Here is a 22,426-nt window from a genome sequence, read left to right as displayed (position 1 = left end):
AACACTATGCATAAAATAAAAAAAAATCTTTAAATAAAAAGCTTTCCAGAAATGTTCTCATCTGTGAAAATGTCCCTGACATCATGACATTAAAACACAGATTCATCTTGTAAGGCTGGATTAGAAGCAAGGTTTCTCCGGTGTGGAGAAATACTCTGAGAGTGTTCTTCATTGTTTCATATGGGGACGACTTGATGGACATTTCTCTGGAGTTAACTCAGATCCAAAATGCATTTCAGGAGGAGCTGATGTTTATACTTAGTTACTCATTAAGAGAAGCCAAAGACTTCTTGGAGTGCTTGCTAACCTTGAAACAACACAGTACAGTTCTTCTAGCATTCACCTGCCATCTTCCCCTGGTGGCACTGTCAAGAATAACACACTCTGTGAAAGAATTACTGATACTTCCTGGTCTAATGATTGGGAATCTAGGCCCTGGCATATCATTATCTTGTCTTTTAAAAAGAAGTTGCCATTCTAATGATAAAAAACAGAATTTGTACAATTCAGTTTCTGTAGTTTCCTATATTTCCAGGTTCCCAGCTTCTCAGAAGCAAAGTGCTTCTTAGAGACTTCTAGAAATGTGTGCTGGGACATGCTCATCAGGAGTATACCGTGGTATCCTGTTTCCATGCAGGGCTGGGGCGTCAGACATGTCACATTTGTGGATAATGCCAAGATCTCCTACTCCAACCCTGTGAGACAACCTCTGTATGAATTTGAAGATTGTCTGGCTGGTGGCAAGCCCAAAGCCCTGGCTGCAGCAGAACGGCTCCAGAAAATATTTCCCGGAGTGGTATGTTGATGATTTGGGGGGAACATCTATGTTTTTTTTCTCCTGTAAACTCTGTAAATGTTTAAATTCTGGGGATCCTGGGGCATAAGGCTCTGTAGTATTGGTGACTGAGGATCAGACATGTTATTTCCTCCCAGACAGGCATCATATGACCAAGCCTGCCGCCTCCCCCCGGTGATAGCCTTTTAAAAACACTACAAAAATATTGAGGAGAGGGGTCATTGGATACTGTGCTTGCTGTGTAAGCTTGAAGACTTGCATTTGAATCCTCAAAAAACTTATAAAGCCAGGCATGGAAGTATGCATGTGCAATCCTGGTGCTCCCATGGTAAGAAGGAGGCAGAGACAGGAGAGTCCCCAGAAGCTGGCCAGCCAGCTAATCTTACAGGTGCAACAGCAAACTACAACCAAAAACCCTGCTCAAACAAGGTGGAAGGTGTGGACAACCATCTGAGGTTGCCTTTTGACCTCCCCATACACGCAGTGCCTGTGCACCTGCATGCAAATGCATCATACTACACATAGTAGTTCCATGATCATGTCAACATGCTTGCACATGCATGCAAAAGAAAACTAAAATACAACCAGAGCTGAGCTGTAACCCAGTGGTAAAGTGTTTGCCTAGCCAACATGCTGCCCTTCCCAGCACTGCACAGCAAGTGCCTCTCGTGCAGTAGAAATAAATGAAGGAGGAGTGAAGAAGTGTCTTTTGGAGTTCCGTTTTCACCATGCCTGTCTGTAAAGGGAGTTCTGATGGTGAAGATGTAGGCTATTAGTTTTAGTCTGTCACCATACCACATGCTGGCTGCTTAGTACACTCATGAAATTGTGCTGACCATGGGTCTGTGTAGAAGAAAGACTGGCTGAAAGTTGACTTCTTTTCCCTGCTATTATCGAGTCACACCATACTACTTTAGAAATACCAAATGAAAGACAAGTCACTCAACATCCCACTTGGCTTTCTTTCTTTTAGGAGCTGGGAGGGGGGAATTGGTGGTGGTGGTGTTGGGTTTTTTGTTGTTTTATTTTGTTTTGTTTTTTTGAGACAGGGTTTCTCTGTGTAGCCCTGGCTGTTCTGAAACTCACTATGTAGACCAGGCTGGCCTCGAACTCACAGAGATCTGTCTGCCTCTGCCTCCCAAGTACACCACCAAACCCACCAAGCCTGTGTCTACTCTTGCTCTCTTTTGCTGTGATAAAACACTGACCAAAACCATCTGGGAAAGAAAGGGTTTATGTGACTCATGCATCCTGATCACAGTCCATTACTGAGAGAAGTCAGGAACTCAATAGGAGCAGAGGCAGGAATCACACTCTCCATGGCTTGCTCAGCTTTATACACCCCAGAACCACCTGCCTAGAGTAGCAGCACCCACAGCCAATGGGCCCTCCCATATCAATCATCAATCAAGAAAATAGCCGAGAGAGTGCCAACAGGCTAGCCTGATGGAGGCAGTTCCTCAGTTGAGGTTCTAATTGACCAACACTAGCCAGTGCTCTCAACTCACTTCAATACAAGTAAGTTTGGAGATGTGTCTAAAATCTTTCAGCAGGAGTCTACCTGTAGAATACATGGTCATTTTTACCTGACAGGAGACATGTTAGTGATCTTTGAGGCTTCTGCTTGTACTTACAGTGCTAGAAGTGGTACCCTCAGCCCCAGTCATAGGAAAGCCTGCCCTCCAGAAGTTTCCTCCTTTAGCCTTTGGATATTGATCTGTTACCAAAGCCTACTGCTGTTGATGGTTTTATTTCACAAGTGCCATCAGAAGCATCATTTATTGAGTGGAATTCCATAGCATTGACTGAGTATCCACTGTGTACCCAACTATTGTTGAGTAGCCACAGCCTCACCATTGAGACATTAGTCAGGTCTCTGCTGGCACAGTGTGGCCTGTCTCACAGTCCCCAATTCTCAGTGGCATCCAATTGTAAGGCTACACCACAGATATGCAGGCTGGCTGTGTTAGCTGACAGGCAAGACTGGACTCAGCTTCCAGTCTGCTTCATATGTAATTGTTTCAAAATGGAGGCTAGGGAACCACAGTCTCCTAGCCTGCAGTTCTTTGGCTAGAGAGTCTCAAGTCAGCCTCATACCAGCACACCACCTTCTCTTCCCATTGCTCAAGCAAGTCACTGTGCCAAGTCCAGGCTCAGAGGCATTAGGCAGTGTGCTCCATCTTCCCAGTGGGAAACCTGCAAAGTTCTGTGGAAGAAGGCACAGATCTGTCCTTGTACCCTAGGTTGGACAGGCATGCCCGCCTGGGAGAACAGTCCAGTCTGGCATGGAGAGGACTGAGAACCAACCACAGGCCGTACAGATGTTGTCTTAAACCTGAGTCTGCCACTTAGTTCCTGAGCCTTTGCTGACTTGCTGCCCACCCCCTGCAATTATCTTTCTAGTCAGTGTTTTGACAACTCTGGGAAAGCCAATGTTATCCCACTTGCCTGCGGCCACTGGGATGTAGAAGATTGAGGTGTAGTTTGTAATCCTGGCACAGTTTGCTTTCTGTGGAAAGTGAACATCCCTTGCTGTGTTATATTTGTGGCTCTGAGCTCCATCCTCAGCAAACACACACACACACACACACACACACACAGACATGGACACACAGATAGACACACATGTATACACACAGACAGATACACACACACACACACACACACACACACACACACACACACACACACACACACACACACACACACACACGGCTCAAGGAAATGGAGAAGGTGGAGAGCACAGGCCCAGGTATTTGAGGGAAAAAGCAGTAGTAGCACTGTGCACAAAGAAATTTCTGGTTGTAAGTGATATAAGTATGGCCATTGCCTCTCTAGAATGCCAGCGGGTTCAACATGAGCATCCCGATGCCAGGACATCCTGTGAATTTCTCTGATGTCACGCTGGAGCAGGCACGCAGAGATGTGGAGCAGCTGGAACAGCTCATTGAGAGCCATGATGTCATCTTCCTGTTAATGGACACCAGAGAGAGCCGGTGGCTTCCTGCTGTCATTGCGGCCAGCAAGCGGAAGGTGGAGTGTGCTATTTGCTGCCTCTGTCCAGAGCTTAGTGAGCCACCCAAGAGAGACGTGTCCATAGCCTACCTTCCCCCAGGAAGGAGGGTGACCTCTGTGGCCTTGTAACCATAGCCCACCCTCCCCCTGGAAGGAGGGTGACCTCTGTGGCCTTGCAGCCCTTCTTTACCTCACACCGTCACCCAGCATGGATATACTTACTATTCTCTGAGCAACCATTGCAGGTGCTATTGTTGGTACATATGGCGGTCAAGGCTCGTGCCGTAGACTGCTTTAATAAGTATGCAGTCACTCTCAGGGAGGTTTTCAAAGAATGGTAATAAGAAAATACTTATTACATATTATAAAATAAAATAGTATATGAATCTTTAATGTTACATGTCTATATAAAAACATGCATGTCTGCCTCTACACAATCCACCCCTCATCTGTCAGTCATCTGTCACCTATCATCTGTCTAGTGTCTGTCTATTGTGTATGAGGCAAAGGGGAAGGGGAGAGGAGATACAAGAGGCAATACCCCAGCAGTTTCTGGAACCCCCCAGAGCTGTGTCAGGAGTGGTTTTTTTTACATTCTCTTATTTTCTTCTCCAGCATGCCTTTTCTTGATTCTTTCAAACTTTGTATGTGACCAAAAGTTTGGGAGAACAACTTAAATCACAACCAAGAGGAGTTCTTACAATACAAACAAAGAAGGCTTCTCTTAAGTGCCTTTGGTGGGCAAATCATGGTTTACAAGTGGTGTCTCAGTAAACTTCTGCAGGGAACTAAAAGGACAGGGTAGAGTGGTGCTGGCACCCACCAACTGCTCTCCACACCTCTCTCCTCTCAGCTGCATGACCTTGGAACAGAGGTGGAACTCTGACCTTCAGTATTCTTGTCTATAAAAGGCAATGCTTGTAGGGGTTTTGAAGGAGATGGTTTCTGTTAGTAGTTTATCAATTCTCTTGCAGGTTTCACCTGCCTATTAAAGTCTAGCTACACTCACATGAAAAAGAAAGCAATTTTAAGGTAGCTGCATATGAACTCAGCCTTGTTCTGGTGTGTTTGTCCTGACCCCCTTTTATTCCTTCAATGCTAACAGCTGGTCATCAATGCTGCCCTGGGGTTTGACACCTTTGTTGTCATGAGACACGGCCTGAAGAAACCCAAGCAGCAGGGCGCTGGGGACCTGTGCCCAAGCCACCTTATGGCACCTGCTGACCTGGGCTCCTCCCTTTTTGCTAACATCCCTGGATACAAGCTTGGCTGTTATTTCTGCAATGACGTGGTGGCTCCAGGAGATGTAAGTCAAGTTTCGTGGTTACAAACAGCTCTGTTCAGCATCCCATGTGCTGGGGCAGGATCCTGCCCTCCCAGGGCTGTTTCAAGATTGTCTAGTAAAGAGCAATCTCTAGTTGGGGTGGGTGGCGTTATCCCACCATGAGCTGTGAATGGCCAAGCTACAGTCATTGCATGAATGTGGCTGCAGCCATCTGACAGAAGCTGAGTAAGGAAACTCTGCATAGCTGGTCCCTTATAGAAAGAGCTCTAGAAAGAGACCCATATACGAGAGACTAAAGCCCCAGGTTCTGGTCCAGGCCTTCTGCTGTCTCCTCAGTGATCCAGAAGTCCTCTTATTCCCTGTGACTTTGTAGAACAGGGCAGGGCACAGGCCCGACACACTGTCAGGCAACTGCATTTCAGGTAAACACCAAGTGCCCTTTTGGTTTGGTTTGGTTTGGTTTTTTAAGTATATAAGTATTCAAGAGCTGCTAAGAATAAAAAAAAATATTGTTTGTCTGAAATTGAACTCTTAACCATTCCTCATGTATTTAATCTGACAATCTAGAAGAGACAGCCCACCTGTCCTGAGCATGCTCAGCGCTAAGCAGGTGGAATGTGAGGCAGCCAGGAGTGCCTCCAGCTGGGTTCTCTATGAGGCCTGGTGAGCCTGCCAGAGCAGGCATTTCTCAGGGGTATCAGGGGCAGACATGGCTTTTCCTTTTCCCACAGAGAAAAGCTGCCATCTTCTCCTTGTGCTAGAGCATGCAGCTTGTCCTAATGGTCAGGGGTTGCCATCAAGCAGCGTTGAGGCCTCAAGCAGGACAGTCATGTCTTTTCATTCCATGAAATTTTTATAGCCTCAAATAGCCCCAGGATTTGCCCCATTTGGAAGGTTAGAATTTGTGAGGTTGACCCAGTGACGGCTTGTGTGTGGAGTCAGGTAATAACAAATGTTTGCAGTTTTTCAGTTAAGTCCTCAGACTAGTCAAGGTGGCAAGGCAGTGTGCAGAAACAGAGGACAGCAAGGAAGAGATTGTGGCTCCTTCCTCAATCAGGGTGGCTCTGAGCCATTACCTCAGGGAAAATAGCAGGACAGGGTCACCAGCTACTCATGATTGTTCCTCCCTGTGACTCAACCTCTCATCTACTAAGTATAAGAGAAGGGATGGATTCCTCCACAGGGACACTGGGTGCAGAGCCACCATGAGGCCATGCCACTGATGGTCAGTGTCCCCGTCTGTGTCCCTTAACAGTGTGCATCCTGTTCAGTGTATTACTCTTTTTTTAATTATAACCCTCCCAAGATACAATGGGGTGAGGCTGGCTGACCTTTGTCAGCTATACCAATCTGGTTGTATTTTCGTCTTTATCATGGGGAGTTTCCTCTATGGCTGCCTGGACTAGAATATTCTATACATGTCAGTGGTTGTTTCTCTTTAGTCAACCAGAGACCGGACGCTGGACCAGCAGTGCACAGTGAGCCGCCCAGGCCTGGCAGTGATTGCAGGTGCCCTGGCTGTGGAGCTGATGGTTTCTGTCCTGCAGCATCCTGAGGGGTGAGTCTGGAGCCCAGAGATGAATGTTTGAACTGAGTGCTTGTCAGTAATCGCTGGGCACGGTCTCCCTCAGGCTCTCTTGGCTTTTCTGACCTTAAAACAAGACAAAAACCAAACCAAAACAAAACAGAAAAAACCTAGTCCAATTCTTTGGCCCAAATACTCAAATACTCAGCATGTGATCTCTAGGGTATGCCCTGAGCCCTTCTTGAATTCTTGTGAGTTTTTTTTTTTTTTTTTTTTTTTGGCATCTGATAAGGAAGACTTGGCAGAGGCATCTCTCTTCTGTTAGTCTGTTGTGGTTTTCTTATACAATGTGTATAGCGTATATTGTGTCACTGGCATTAGGAATTGTATCAGCTGCCTGTGACTGAATTCCATATCCAGAGACTTGGCCAAATAAAGTTCCAAGTCCACAGTCCAGGGTGAGACAAGAGGCTGAGCGTGTGCCACTCAGCCTCCCTCACCTGTGGGCACAAGGTGCTACTGTGCTCTCCATTGTCACATCCGTGTGACAGTGCCTACTCATAGGCAAATAAGCACTTATTTTAATAGCAAACTAAAGGCTGTGGGTGGGGCTTGAGACAAAGGGACTCCTTCCATCAATTTTCTATTTTTTATTTTTCATTGATAGATCTATTCTTGGATGATTTCATACGTGTATTTAACATGGTTATAGTGCTGAGTACTTTCCCTCCCACCACTGCCTGTCTCCCTCTTCTGCACTATAAATCTCTCTCTCATATACATGGCTTTTTGTTTTGTTTTGACTGGTGCCAGCTGTGTGACCATGGGCTTGGGGCTATGCACTGGAGCCTGCTGGCCTCAGCAATGGGTGCATGACTACATGCTATGCTTCCTCCCTCCCAGCATCCATCAGTCAGTGATAGCTCAGCAGTGAGCAGTAGGGCCCCTTTGTTACTCTTTTCCGGGAAGCGTGTTCCCATGACTACAGCTTAAAACAACAATGCATCTTTTAACTACAGAATGAACAAAATCCAGATGAAAGGTCACAGGTAACATCAGGTTGGTGTCTCTTTCACCTGCTGCCAGGGACAAGTGTCACAAATAGGACATTTGTTACTATTGGAATCTGGTTTTAGACAGATTTTTGATTGGTTCGCATGTCCCTCCTCCTGTTCAACCTCAGCACCTGACTTGTCACCAGCTGCTTGTCCAGAACTGCAGTGCTCCCCACAAAGCCTGTGCCTGTCCCCAGTTCCAGCCTGGCTTCTCCAGCACATTCGTTTCCTAGGGACACCCTGGGGAGGATGACTGCACGCCCCCACCCTTCCTGTCTTCCCAGGGCTGACTAGAGTTCATGGAGTATTGCAGGCCTGGTGCCTCCCCTGTTGATCCTGAGCATAGATCCTACTTGCTTGTTGCAGTTTTCAGTCCAGACAGCACATAGCAGGCAAAGCACAGGGCCATTGGCTGTGGTGACATCGGCATGTGCTTGCAGTTCTTAGCTTGTATTTTCTGAATACAGCTTCCTGACTCTGCAGACCACCAGGGCCTCTAGGTGCTTTTCTGGTTGCATAGTCCTGAGACCACTGTTTCCTGTGCTCCTAGTCCTGAATGCAGTCAGTGCTTTACTGTCATGGCAGCCCTGGACAATGAATGGGCCAGGCACTTTCTCCTTAGGTTCTATTTTGCCGACAGCTGCCTTGGTGATGCAGAAGTGTGAGCTGCCCCTTAAATACTCTTTCCAGAAAACACTTCCTTTGATTCACCTAGCAAGGAGTGCTAAGAAATGTAGCTTTGTCAACTGGACCTATTGCCTCTCTGAATAAGATTGTGAGAGGTGGAAGAGGAGACTAAATGTTGGCTAGATAACCAGCAGTGGCTTCACATTTATTTTTGAAAATTCTTTACATATTTGAACCCCAGAAGATATTGTTACATGGTTAGTATTCATTTAGTTTTGCTAACATTTTTCAGTTCTTCCTGTGTCTCCAAACTTGTGGCTCCAAGGCATTTTTCTTCTGCCTGTAGAATTCCCAAGCAATTCAGTTTTTGTTTGTCTGAAAATGTCTTTGTGATTAAGGAGGTTTCTCATTTTGATGGAATTTTAGACTAGTATATTCTCTCTCTCTCTCCTTTTCCTCCTTCTCCTCCTCCCCCTCCTTCTTTTTTTCCTCCTTCTTTTCCCCCACCCCATCATTCCTGGATATTGAATTTAGGCCTCACACAACCTAGGCAGGTACTCTACCATGGTGCCCCAAGGTTAGCTCCTTCTCTCAGGGCCCTGTGAATCATTTCTTGTCCCTTTTACTATCTCCTTTGAGTGGTTGCCTCTCCCTGCTCTACTTCATTTTGTTTCAGCCATCTGCAGCTTCTGGCATCTCCCACACAGTGAGTTCTGTCTGTGTAAATTCTCTGCCCTGTCCCCTACATCACCACTCTTTCCCATTCTCTTGTCTTCCATACTCTTTCTAAGACTCTGAACTGTACTCTGTCTGGTCCCCCTGCATCCTTAATGTTCTCTTTGTCTTCCCTGGCTTCGGCCCATTGTTTTTGGTTGGCTCATCCACCACACTGTGTTGATTCTTCTCTGTGCCTGGCAAAAGTTAGGACCCCCAAGGTTTCAGGTCTAGACTTTCCATATGTTCTCATTCACACAGCTCTTATTGTCCACTGAACTCATGATTTTGGCCTGAGGGAAAACAGGTGCCCACGCTGGACTACAGAAGCAGCAGTTCATTTCTCAAAAGTTTGTGCAAGGCCCTTTCTCGAGAACATTATACTGTCGACTTCTTCAATCCCCTATTGAACCTACTAGGGGAAAACTAGTAGTTGATTTTGTTTTTCTTATTTTTGGACGGAGTCTCATTGTGTATCCCAGGCTTGCCTTGAACTCATATAGCCCCTCAGGGTGGTCTTCAGTCTGCCTAGTGCCAACATTACAAGTTCATGCCATCTCACCTGTCTTCTTAATCCTGTTTCTGATGAGGAAGCTAGGCTTAGTGTCTAAGACTCAAATGGCTAGTGAGTGGCAGCCAGGCTGTGGCTTTAGAGTGCTGTCCTAAGTCTGCCATTTGTAGTGCAGGTGGAGAGAACAGAGTTTAGAAAATACATATTTTTCATCCAAATTGAATTCCAAGAAAGGCAATGCAGAAAGCCACAGCAGTATTCTGTTTGTCACACGACTCAGAGGGTCTCAGAAGCTAGCAGAGAAGGCATAAAAGGGGAATAAACAGTTGTGTCCTCCCCTGCCTTTGCCTCCTCTGCCATCCAAGTTTCTTCCTCCTATCACCTACCACCTATACCTACCACCACTCTATACCTCCTTGATCCCAACTTACTGCCCCCTTTGTCCTGGTAACAGGTTGAAAAAGCAGTTCTTCTGGGATATAAATGAGTATGGCCCCTCTCTGGAGAGGAGCCCATTACTTCTGCCTAGTTCACTCCTTATAGTTCTCCTTCCTCCATGTTCATGGCATTTAGCTCAGTTTAGCAGGTGGGAGGAGGGTATAGGGATATATAACCTGCTCCCAGCTCCTGGAAGGCTAGCCTTCACTGCTTAGTGAGAGCATGTAAAAGGGAGAAGTAGGGACAAGCAGGAAAGAGGGAAGGAGGGAGGGAGGGAGGGAAAGAAGGAGGGAGGGAGGGAAGGAAGGAAGGGAGGAAGAAAAGAAAGGAGGGAGGGAGGGAGGGAGGGAGAGGAAACAAGCCTTGCACTTGGCAGTTTATCTCACAAGCCCCTGTTGTTTCATACAGCCCCCTCTCTCCTGTTTCACAGCTGAAGGCTAAGCTGCTTAGTTAGAGACACTACAAGCTCTCATCTTTCCCACTCCACAGTGCCCGTTTTTTTAATAACTACTTTTCCCTCACTCCCAAGGAACAAGTTTCCCACTAGTTATGAAGTTCAGCAAAGGGGCATTTGGTTCTGTCTCTTCCCAGTGCCCGGAGATGTTCTCTCCTGTACTTACCATGAGCACACTTGAGCTGAGAGCCCTCCTGCTTCCCTCTTGCAGGGGTTATGCCATTGCCAGCAGCAGTGATGACCGCATGAATGAACCTCCCACCTCTCTGGGACTTGTGCCTCACCAGGTGAGTGATTTGGAAATGAACTTGTGACCTGCCCCAGTCCTCTGGTGGAGTGGAAGGTGGGGTCACCTCACCCTTCCACCAACACAACTCCTGCCGCTGAGGCTTCAGAGAGGCCGCATGACCTGGAGACTGTCCTGTTCTGGGGTCACTGCTGGGAGGAAACGAACCCATGGCACTGCCTGACTTTGATGTAGAGCTGCTGACCAGACTCCACTGCGCAGGGGAAAAAGAAGGGACAGGCTTTGGGACAGCCAGGCATGGTTCAGTCTCAGCCCTGCTATGTGTGGCCTTCCCTGGCCCAGTCTCAGGGCCTTGTTTTCCTGTCTAGAAATCCCACTGAGCTAGCTCCCTGGTACGCATGGAGGCCAGGCTGATGGGTGCCAGCCCAGCAGGTGTGGAGTAGCTGGCTAGCCTTCAGTGCCTAGTGCCCTACCTGGGCAGAAAGCCTTTCTGGGCAAGCATGGACAGACTGTTAGCCATGCCAGCCAGAAGCAGGGCCTTTTGAGAAGACAACCTGCCGAGTCCATACCTGAGGTTGAAAAGGAAGACACTGGGACGAGGTGGCCAGGTGCTGTATCTCATAGTCGGCATGCTGCCTTTGGGGAAATGAGGGCAGTTTTAGTGTGACATTTGGGGAGCTGTTCTCCACAGTCCCATGCATTCTGCTCCATAACTGGGAGGGGTCCCTTGAGTGCAGATCCTGCCTGACAGATTTGTTTGGTGCTAGGATGAAACTCCAGGGCCTCATGCATACCGAACATGTGCTCTGCCACAGAGTAGCGGCTGTCTCCTGTGCCTGGTACTTCCTAGTGAGAATGAATCAGCAGAAGGAAGAGCTAGCCCACCATCAGGGAGAGTTAGTGAAGCCCTGCTCCAAGCCCACACTTTGGGCGTGACTGCTGTTCTCTCAGAGGATCTGTGGCAGAGACGTGCACCTTGGTGCCTCAGCCTCCCTCTCTGCTCCATCTCTCTTGTCTGCACCACCTCCTATCTTTAGCCTGCTTTCCTCTCTCTTAACCTGTTCAGGTCAGGAAAGTAGGTGCTTTAGCCAGGGTCCAGGAATACCTCTTCCTTGGCTTTGGAAACCATGGAACCCCAGGAAAAGTGACTTCCACTCTAGGCACCCAAGTATGGCATCTGTATGACCTGAACATGTCAGTCTTTTTCCACAAACACATTTGCAGCAGGGGCCTGGTAATGCGGCAGTCACCCCTCCTCTGCCGCACACAGGACTGCTGGCTTCCAGGCTGACCTGGGCTGCTCTCATTCACATCTCCTCCAGGTCATCCTGCCTCTTTTCCTGCCCTGGAGCCTGGTCCTCATCTCTCTTACCAATTTCATATTGAGGAGGGTCTTAATTAAATTTTCAGTCATGCTCCCTCACTGGTTCCTTCTTTTAAGTTAAATTGCAGCCTCTGTTGCTTTCTTAGTGCTGAGGCCAGAGGGCAGAACACCCTCCCTAGAGGGGTGACTGTGTCAGATGCGTGTGCCTGTGTTTCCCAAGTGCTATGGCAACTCATCCCTCGATGGGCATTCATCCCCGATGAGCCTGGCAATTGCTTGCCATTCACTAAGCCTTCCAGCTTTCCCCTCCTTTGCAGTTGTCTGAAGGGTTATTTTGGTTGTTGGCCATCTCTTCATTTGGCCTTTTCAAAGGCTGAAGAATAAGGCCACCGTATATGGTAAAAGCCCAGTGTGTGTGTGTGTGTGTGTGTGTGTGTGTGTGTGTGTGTGTGTGTGTGTGTGTTGCTTACTTATTTCAAGTTTTAAGCCTTTATTTTTAGCTACATTCTAAAAAGGAAAGTGGAAAAAGAACTTTACAATTAATCAGAGTGTTCAGTCCCCATTTAAACCAATGGTTTGTTTTGTTTTTTCTTTTTCTCAGGAGGCAGGGACTGTGTTTGTGCAACTGTGTTTTGATTGGGGAGCAGCATCTCCCCAGAGCTGGGCCTGGTGGCAGACTCAGCATCCTTCCTCCCCTCCTCCCTCCCCTTCCTTCTCCTTCCCTTCCTCCTCTCCTTCTCCTCTGCCCCCCTCCTCCAACTGCTCTTTCTCTCCCCTCCTCTCCTTCCTTCTCCATACTCTAGAGACAAATGATTTCCTGTTGGAGGGGAGCTGGCTAAGTCCCTTTGTGTATTTCGCTTGTAAAGAATGACCTGTAAGGCTCTGGCTCATTTTCTCAGTGCCCCAAGGAGAGTGCTTATTAATCTGCTCCGGTGGAGTGAGATGCCTGGAAAGCCCCCCCCCACCCCCTACACCTCCCCAACATCGTTGTGTAATGGAGAACATTCCTTGACTTCTTTGCTGTCCTCTAAGTGGGACCTGGGAGGCCATTGGTTTGCTATGCCCTTCCCTGTGGGTCCACAGGCAAATTGACCCCATTCAGATATTGTTGAGGGACTTTGAGAGACTTGATTAGTCCCTAACTGAAATCAGCTAAATGTTATAGCTGAAGAAATAGGGCACTGGACTTGAAAACTGTGAAAAACCACTTAATATGAGGAAACAGGCTCTTTGGGTAGCAGATTTTCTTTTTCATTCATTTGTGTTTTTTTTTTTAGTCTCTGGTCCAATACACAAGGGTTAAATACTGTAATCAGTCTCTGAAGAGAGTGACTTTTTCCCTCAAAACAATGTATTGTATTAATGCATAACCACATGCAGATAATGACCCAAATCATTAAATGTATGATCCAAGCACTCACAAAGTGAACACACACACACACACACACACACACACACACAAACTTCTCTCAACTCACAGAAGGCTTTTGTCACACTTTGAACTTTCTGAAAACGGATTCCTACAGTATGTGTGTACCCCTTGGTCAGGAGTCTTTGGCAGACAAAGTTTAGATTGTAGTTCTCAGCAAAGATCCCACCAACCTGGACCGTTTATTAAGAGATGATATCCAGGCATGAGGGCACAGCTTGTAGTCCCAGCAGTTGGAGGTGGGGCAGGCAAGTGGAGAGTTGAAGGCTCTCTGGGGCACATAGTAAGGCCCTGACTCTAAAGTGAGAGTGGGAGGGAGGTGGCTCAGGGGATAAAGTGCTTGTTGCACAAGAGCAAGAACCAGATTTCAGATCCCTAGCACCATGTAAGAGCAGGGCGAGCATGGCTGCCCACCTGTAACCCAGTGTAAGAGCAGGGCGAGCATGGCTGCCCACCTGTAACCCAGTGTAAGAGCAGGGCGAGCATGGCTGCCCACCTGTAACCCAGTGTAAGAGCAGGGCGAGCAAGGCTGCCCACCTGTAACCCAGTGTAAGAGCAGGGTGAGCATGGCTGCCCACCTGTAACCCAGTGTAAGAGCAGGGTGAGCATGGCTGCCCACCTGTAACCCAGTGTAAGAGCAGGGTGAGCATGGCTGCCCACCTGTAACCCAGTGTAAGAGCAGGGTGAGCATGGCTGCCCACCTGTAACCCAGTGTAAGAGCAGGGTGAGCATGGCTGCCCACCTGTAACCCAGTGTAAGAGCAGGGTGAGCATGGCTGCCCACCTGTAACCCAGTGTAAGAGCAAGGTGGGCATGGCTGCCCACCTGTAAGTGCAGGGTGAGCAAGGCTACCCACCTGTAACCCAGTGTAAGTGCAGGGTGAGCAAGGCTGCCCACCTGTAACCCAGTGTAAGTGCAGGGTGAGCAAGGCTGCTCACCTGTAACCCAGTGTAAGTTCAGGGTGAGCAAAGCTGCCCATCTGTAACCCAGTGTAAGTGCAGGGTGAGCAAGGCTGCCTACCTGTAACCCAGTGTTAAGTGCAGGGTGAGCATGGCTGCCCACCTGTAACCCAGTGTAAGAGCAGGGTGAGCATGGCTGCCCACCTGTAACCCAGTGTAAGAGCAGGGTGAGCATGGCTGCCCACCTGTAACCCAGTGTAAGAGCAAGGTGGGCATGGCTGCCCACCTGTAAGTGCAGGGCGAGCAAGGCTGCCCACCTGTAACCCAGTGTAAGAGCAGGGTGAGCATGGCTGTCCACCTGTAACCCAGTGTAAGAGCAAGGTGGGCATGGCTGCCACCTGTAAGTTCAGGGTGAGCAAGGCTACCCACCTGTAACCCAGTGTAAGTTCAGGGTGAGCAAAGCTGCCCACCTGTAACCCAGTGTAAGTTCAGGGTGAGCAAAGCTGCCCACCTGTAATCCAGTGTAAGTTTAGGGTGAGCAAAGCTGCCCACCTGTAATCCAGTGTAAGTGCAGGGTGAGCATGGCTGCCCACCTGTAACCCCACATAAGTACAGAGTGAGCAAGGCTGCCCACCTCTAACCCAGTGTAAGCTCAGGGTGAGCAAAGCTGCCCACCTGTAACCCTACATAACTGCAGAGTGAGCAAGGCTGCCCACCTCTAACCCAGTGTAAGTTCAGGGTGAGCAAAGCTGCCCACTTGTAACCCTACATAACTGCAGAGTGAGCAAGGCTGCCCACCTGTAATCCAGTGTAAGTTCAGGGTGAGCAAGGCTGCCCACCTGTAACCCCAGCACCTGCATTTGTGAGGGAGACACAGGAGGTTTTTGGAGCATTTGGCTAGGTAGACCAGCCTCACCATGGAGCCTTGGGTTCACGTGAGAAACTCTGCCTCTATATATGAGGAGAAAAGTGATCAAGGAAGACATCAAATATCAACCTCTGGTCCCCATCCACTTGCACATGCATGTATGTGTGCCTGCACACGTGTGTAACACACATATTGAAGAGTGAGAGGTTATGACAGGAAGTTTAGTTGTATGTCCTCTTGACCACTGAGACATTTCTGCATCCCCAGGCCTTCTATTTTTAATAAGCTCTCCTTATTTGGGGGCTCAAGGATACTCAATTCTTGTGTCCTGGGAGATGAACAGACTGTCTACTTAGAGGAGGTTCAGCCAAGGGAACATTGCCTGAGGTAAAGCCTAGAAAGGAGCTTCCTTCCTCTCCCTCCCCTTGGATTCTGAGGCCCTTAGCTAGATAGTGACAGGAAAAGGGGATGGTCCACAGTTCCACTGTGTTGACTGCTGTGGTTTCTGACCTGTCATGCTGTCCACCTCTCCACCCAACCAGCCAAGCAGGTGCTTCCCAGGCACAGACTGTGCAGGGCACAACTGGGATCAGAGATAGCAAGGAAGCGCTTGCTCTCAGTGCAGTCTAAGGTAGTAGACACAACCAAGCCATGAGGATGAGGCAGGATCTCCATCCAGTAGGAAGTACCTGAAGCTAGGAGGGTCCTGGGGATATAATCTGACCACACCTTCATGCTGTCTACCTTCTCCTTGGGCAAGTGTCTCATCTCCTCTGAACCTCATGTTTTCTGTCTGTAAATGGGGACAATCTAATAATGAGCCCCCGAGAGTCACATATAGATTGTATTTATTAGGCACTAGCAGAGTTCAGGGCACATGAGACCCTCCCTTCCTGTGTTGACTTTCTTCCTCTTTCCACTCTTTATCAAAGAGGAAGTTTATCTCTAAACAGGAAATTAGGAAGAATCCTAGAACTTGGGAAACAATGCTCACTAGGTCTTGAGAGTTAGCTGTATCCTGCAATATTTTCTGAAGATGATGCTGGCCAGCTTCCAGCTTAGCTCTTTGGTCCCTCTGTGGCTTCAGTTCAGTAATGAGAGGCAGCCAGGGATGGGAACGGAAGCTGTTATCTGAAACAAAGACCTCTGCAGTGTGCCCGGGGCTCACTGTTGCTAAACTCCATCTTGGCACGGAATGTGATTAAGACTCTTTTTCCACATCCATGTAGACTCCAAGCTCTAGACCTTGCCAAGCCTGAAGGGAGCCACTGCAACATCCACGCATGAGGCTCCGGGGGGGGGGGGTGGCTTCCGAGCACCTTTGGGGTAGCTGTTTGTTCTTAGTTTCCCATTGGGGTGAAGTGGGCTTGGCACTAAAGTTAGTTTTACTGAGCACTGGTGGAAACATAGCCAGGACAGTGGTTCAGAGAGGAAGGCCTCCTCCTTTCCTGATCTATTTTTTACCCAACTGGGCAAAAGCCACTGAAGATAATTGAATTCACCTGAGAGGTGTTACACCATCTGTGTTTTGTTTTACAATGTGTTTGAGTTCCTGCCTCTCTCCCTCCCCTCTTTCCCTCCTACATGCATTTTAGCTTTTCCACCAGGCTTTTAAAGCCAAAATAAACCAGAACTGAGATTCCTGGCTATTCTCCTTGGTGCTTGTAAGGCTGTGTGTGCCATTTCTCTAAGTCTTGGTTATCTTATCTGGAAAGTGGTGGGAGGTAACAGGATGACAGTGACTCCAAAATGAGCTGCCACAGGACAGGTGAAAACACTCAACATGTCGCTCTGGCATGGTGCCAGTGCGTATGCATGTCCTGCATCCTCACCTGGCATGACAGGGAATGCTTTGTCTGCTGCATGGAGAGCAGACTAGAGGTATGAGGGCCCTGGCATAAAACTGGAGTCATTTTAGCTAAAATTAAAACAACCCATCCCAGCTCTGCCGTCAGTCTCCTCTGAGCCCTTCCAGAATAAACCTCCACCAGCATAGCACACAGCCACCACTGCAAACTTCCAGGGACATGGTTATTGGAGATTCACCACCCTGAGTGAGGAAGACTTTGTGGTGGCACAGAGCCAGGCCCACTCCTTGAAGTAACCTCTCATGTTTGTCATTGCTTGGTGTACTTCCTGAAAGGGTCTTTTTATGCCTGATGAAGTCTGGCCACACTGCACAGCCAGAGTACGGAGACTGTCAACCCCCCTTTAACAGCCCTGCACTCATGGCCTGTGTGAACTGCCTGCCACCTCTCATTTCACACCCAGGGCAGTGTCTCTTGTCTTCCGAGCCCTGATAGCCAACCCCAGGGATAACCCAGGCTGCTTGACAGCAGAGATTTCACCTTGCCATCTTTGCCTGTTTGGGGTCTGCAGTGACTAGTGGGACAGGATCCAAGAAAGCATAGGTAGCTTTCTTCCAGGGTCCTGCCACATTGCAGGCAGCAGCAAAGAAGCACATATTTTTGGCTTAGCATATCTTTTCTTCTGGGAGGTAGGGCATATAGCTCCATGGTAGAATTAGCAATCAATGCCCTGGGATTAGCATCAAGAACCAGAAGTAAATGAAAATCATTTTCCCCTAGGACACTAAAGATGGCAATTATTTGGGGGGTGGGGGCTTCAGGGACTTTTCATTATGAACTTGTTGAAAATACCAAATTTATAAACTGCTCCTAAATCAACATTTCCAAGCCATAATTTATAGTCAACAATTGTCCCCTTTAATAAGTGTTGACAAGCACCTACACTCCCGTCTCACTACCACAAAGGAGGCTTGGTGCATTTGTCACCCCAGCTGCTCCTTTGTGGGGATGTCCTTTCCAGTCCTTCCATCAGCCCCTGGCACTGACCTGATTTCTGTACAAGCTGCTTCCATGTCTCCTCTGTGCTTCCATCCATGAAAAGGGAGAGTGGGGGATGCAAAGATGGCACAGAGGCTAAGAGTACATGCTAGTGCTGTAGAGGACCCAAGTTTAGTTCCCAGATTCGAAGTCTGAAATCTCACAACTGCCAGTTCCAGGGGATCCTCATACCTCTCTCCATGGCACTGCACGCATGCACGCATACACACGCTCGCACACACACAATGAGTCTTAAAAACAGAAAAGGTCAGAGAACAGAATCTTTGACACCATTTCACAAACTCTTCATTTAAATATTGCTTTGGCTCATAAGGTAGAATGGTAGTACTCTTTCTAAAGCTGTAGAAAGAATTCCAATATGGGATAGATCTTTGCTTTCTTTGACTATGAGTTGAAGCCTGGCCTCTTGGAAAAGGTCTAGGTACATCCTTTAGAACTGCATAACCTGGGTTGTGCGTCACTCTGGGAGTGGGTCTAAGTATGGTGCTGAACTCCTCGTAAGTTTTATGATTTCCTGTCAGGCTGAGGGAATATAGTTGGCCATATACCTAAGCGCTCATTTCTGGCCTCTTAATTCTTCATGGTCCATAGCCTTGCTGTATGCAAATCCTGCAGCCTTGGACTCTTACTCACATAGTCAACTGATGACACTTGGAGAAAGGGTTTTCCAACAATGCACCAAGCCTCCTTTGTGGTAGCTCTGCATTTGGGTGTGGGGGGCTCACCCTGCCATCCCAGCACCAACAGAAGGATTTCGGTAGTACATGGCCAGCCTGGGCTATGGAGTCAATCCCAGTCTCAAAATAAACAGAAACCTCCGTGCCAAGACTGAATTTGTACATGCAAAAAGAAAGATTTTAAACCCTTACTTCATACCATGAGTAAAGATTAACTCACGAGGCTGGTGAGATGGCTTGGGTCCTAGTGAGACACCTGTGACCTGTTGAGCTGGCTGATCTTATGTCAGCTTGATAACAAATTAGAGTTATCTGGAAGGAGGGAATCTTAATTGAGAAAATGCCTCCATAAGATCTGGCTGAAAAGCATTTACTTAATTAGTTATTGAGGCCCAACCCACTGTGAGTGGGGTCATCCTTGGGCTCGTAGGTGGATCTGGGTTTTGAAGCTAGCTGGCAGGCTGAGCAAGCCATGGAAAGCAAGCCAGTAAGTGGCACCCCTCCGTGGCTTCTACATCAGCTTCTGCCTCCATGTTCCTGCCCTGTTTGAGTTTCTGTCATGACTTCCTTTGATGATGAACAGACATGGAAGTGTAAGCCAAATATAAACCCTTTCCTCCCCAACCTGCCTTTTTGGGTCATGGTGTTTCATCACAGCAATAGTAATCCTAAGACACCCGTGTTACTGTTGGCCTTTTCGCATTCTCTCTCTCTCTCTCTCTCTCTCTCTCTCTCTCTCTCTCTTCCTCCTCCTCCTCCTCCTCCTCCTCCTCCTCCTTTCCAGCCTCATAACTAGGTCTACTCTCTCCCTTCCCTCCAGCTCTGCTCCCCATTCCATAAGTTTAGAGAAAAAATTCTACAGACCAGAAATGACAACAGAAGCTCCGTGAATGGAGACAGTTTTGTAGGCTACATTCAACGGTATTTTAATGGGAAATGTGTTAAATCTGATTGCTTTAAAAGAACTCAATATGAAAGTAACTTAAGTGAGTTCGAGGCCTCTTGTTCTAGTATGTAAAATAGCCACTGCATCCATCTCTCAGAAAGTAAAAGTCACATTTTCAAAGGTTCCCAGGGAGTCAGTAAGTTCTGACTTAGTACTTGTGCTAGGTAGTTTATGTCAACTTGATACAACCTAGAGGAGGGAACCTTAATTTTAAAAAATGCCTCCATAAGATCAGGCAAGCCTATAGAGCATTGTCCTTGTCTTCCTTCCTTCCTTCCTTTCTTTCTTCCTTCCTTCCTTCCTTCCTTCCTTCCTTCCTTCCTTTCTTCTAAATTTATTTATTTATTTTTAATTTCTTGAGACAAGGCTTCTCTTTGTAGTCCTGACTGTCATGGAACTCACTCTGTTGACCAGGCTGGCCTTGAATTCACAGAGATCCGCCTGCCTCTACCTTCCAAGTGCTGGCATTCAAGGCGTGTGTCACCACTGTCCAGCTGGGCATTTTCTTAATTAGTGATTGATGAGAGAGACTGTGTGTGGTGCCATCCCTGGTCCAGGATTCTTTCTATAAGAAAGCAGGCTAGGCAGCCATGAGGAGCAAGCCAGTAAGCAGCACTCCTCCGTGGCCTCTGCATCAGCTCCTGCCTCCAGATTCCTGCTTTTGGTCATGCTGTTTTCTCACAACAGCAGAAAATTAACTGAGATACCCACCTTTGGTCATGGTGTCCATGATAGCAGTGGGAACCTGGCTTTATTGCCTCTTGCTTGCTTTGTCAGGCTGCTTCACCTTATGAGCCTAGGTTTCAGCAACTTAAAACAGGAAGTTCTGGTATCAGGCGAACTTCAAAAAGATTTGTGTTGTCTTGCTTACTGCAGATGCTTCTGTGGAAATGCCCAAGGTTTATCATCATGCATTTAATTGTATCTCCCTGGTACATAAAACAGGCTGCAGCTGCCCATCACTATTCAACCTTGGTGGGTGGGACCCACAAGCTGCTCTCAAAGTGGACTTGTTGCTTGCAATCAGATGTTTCTGCTCAAGGTGGTGCTGTTTCCCCAGCAATGGTGTGATTATGCATTTTTATTTCTGTGGGGTCTGCATTCAGCAGCTAGTCCCTGAGTCTACCTTTAGGACAATCTCTGCCCTTTGTTGTCCCCAAGCTGTCTGCCCTCGAGAAGCCCGTGGAGAACTGTGGAAATGCACGCTTACTCTAAGCCTCTGTATTTCCGTGGGAGAAGAAAGTCAGAGCAACCTAGATGACCCAGCTTTGTTCTGTTTTATGAGGCTGGGATGGAACCCTGGCCCCCTGCATGCCAGGCAAGCATCCTACCCCCTGGCTGCACCTACTTCTCAGACACCTCTTTAAACAGTCTTTTTATGTTCATTTTGTTTTTGAGAAAGGGTCTCAGACAGACCAGGCTGGCCTAAGATTTGTTATGTATGTATCCAAGAATGACTTTGGACTCCTGTATCTACCTCTTCTATGCTGGGTTCTTAAGTGTGCACCACCAAGCCTGGCTTTATACCATGCTGGTAATGGAACCCAAGGCCTTGTGCATGCTGGCCAAGGATTCTACCAACTGAGATACACCACAGCCTGGAAACATGCTTTAGTTCTCCCACCTTGCTTTTTGTGTTTTTAAGTAAATTTTATTTTAGGTCTCAGATATTTAAAAATCATATATATCTTGGGAATAAAGAACCTAATATATTTCTACCCCAAGCCTATTACAGTATGGGGGTGGAGGTACTCACACTCACAGAATTGCCTGTGTCAGGACCCCTGGTAACCATTTCCTCCTCCTTGTCACCCACTGGACATACATCTTTACACATGTGTTCATCCCTGGCCTAATATGTAATTGTTCTGTTCTGTTTGTTTTTAGATCCGGGGATTTCTGTCACGGTTCGATAATGTCCTTCCTGTCAGCCTGGCGTTTGACAAATGTACAGCCTGTTCACCCAAAGTAAGTCATTTTTGTCTCCGAGAAATTAACCTCAACCTAACCCACTAGAGCCAGTGGGATGTGTTTTGTTTTGTTGTTTGATGGTTTGTTTGGGGGGGCGGTATTTGGTGTGTGTGTGTGTGTGTGTGTGTGTGTGTTAGGGGAGCCTGGAAGACTTGGCTTGGTCCTGCTGTTGTTGATCTGCATTCGTCTTCCGAGATGCCAGCCTTGGAAACCTCTGGTTCTAGAATGCAGTGCTAGCCTGACTGGATGCTGGGTCGGTGCCTGCACTGCAGTACTTTCAACTTGAGCATGAACCTCTCCTGAAGTTCTGTTTTTCTCCTGAGGGTTTCCTTCCTTGAGCCTACTGAGCAGAGCAGTTTTTAAGCTTTCCCCGGAAGGTGGGGGATTTCGGGCAGTCCTGGCTGTGAGTGTTTTGGAGATGTTCCTAATGACAAAGAAAAAGCAAGCAGAAATGAGGGGCCTGGATTGGGAGGTTGGAACAGGCCCCTTCCTCTTTGATCTTTCCAGTGGCTCTAAAAATAGAGCAGGGCTGTTGTCCATCGTAATGGGAACCGGCTGATGCATCTCAAACTACATGGTATCTCATTTTTAATAGGCTCCGAGTTATTCTTGCATGTGTACTGTATGTGACAGCTGACTCCCTTTTGGATGTTCCTTTAAGTCAGGGATTCTCAACCTTCCTAATGCTGCTCCTTTAACACAGTTCCTCATGCTGTGGTAACCCCCAACCATAAGATTATTTTCATTGCACTTCATAACTGTAATTTTGCTACTGTTAT

The 22,426-nt window shown here is 47.7% G+C and overlaps 1 protein-coding gene across 5 annotated transcripts in view; it reads left to right on the top strand.

Moving 5' to 3' along the window:
* The window catches only part of LOC100754902 (ubiquitin-like modifier-activating enzyme ATG7), a 222,672-nt gene that overhangs the window by 64,133 nt on the left and 136,113 nt on the right, over positions 1 to 22,426 (top strand). For all 5 annotated transcript variants that reach the window (XM_035448952.1, XM_035448951.1, XM_027429133.2 and 2 more), the window contains exons 12-17: positions 638 to 796; positions 3,635 to 3,829; positions 4,917 to 5,117; positions 6,539 to 6,654; positions 10,632 to 10,707; positions 21,564 to 21,644. In XM_035448952.1, coding sequence (XP_035304843.1) covers positions 638 to 796; positions 3,635 to 3,829; positions 4,917 to 5,117; positions 6,539 to 6,654; positions 10,632 to 10,707; positions 21,564 to 21,644 — 828 coding nt within the window. The remainder of the gene's footprint in view (positions 1 to 637; positions 797 to 3,634; positions 3,830 to 4,916; positions 5,118 to 6,538; positions 6,655 to 10,631; positions 10,708 to 21,563; positions 21,645 to 22,426) is intronic.

Source organism: Cricetulus griseus, chromosome 8 (genome assembly GCF_003668045.3).
Source record: "Cricetulus griseus strain 17A/GY chromosome 8, alternate assembly CriGri-PICRH-1.0, whole genome shotgun sequence".
NCBI classification, from domain to species: domain Eukaryota; kingdom Metazoa; phylum Chordata; class Mammalia; order Rodentia; family Cricetidae; genus Cricetulus; species Cricetulus griseus.
This window is presented reverse-complemented; position numbering and strand designations above follow the sequence as displayed.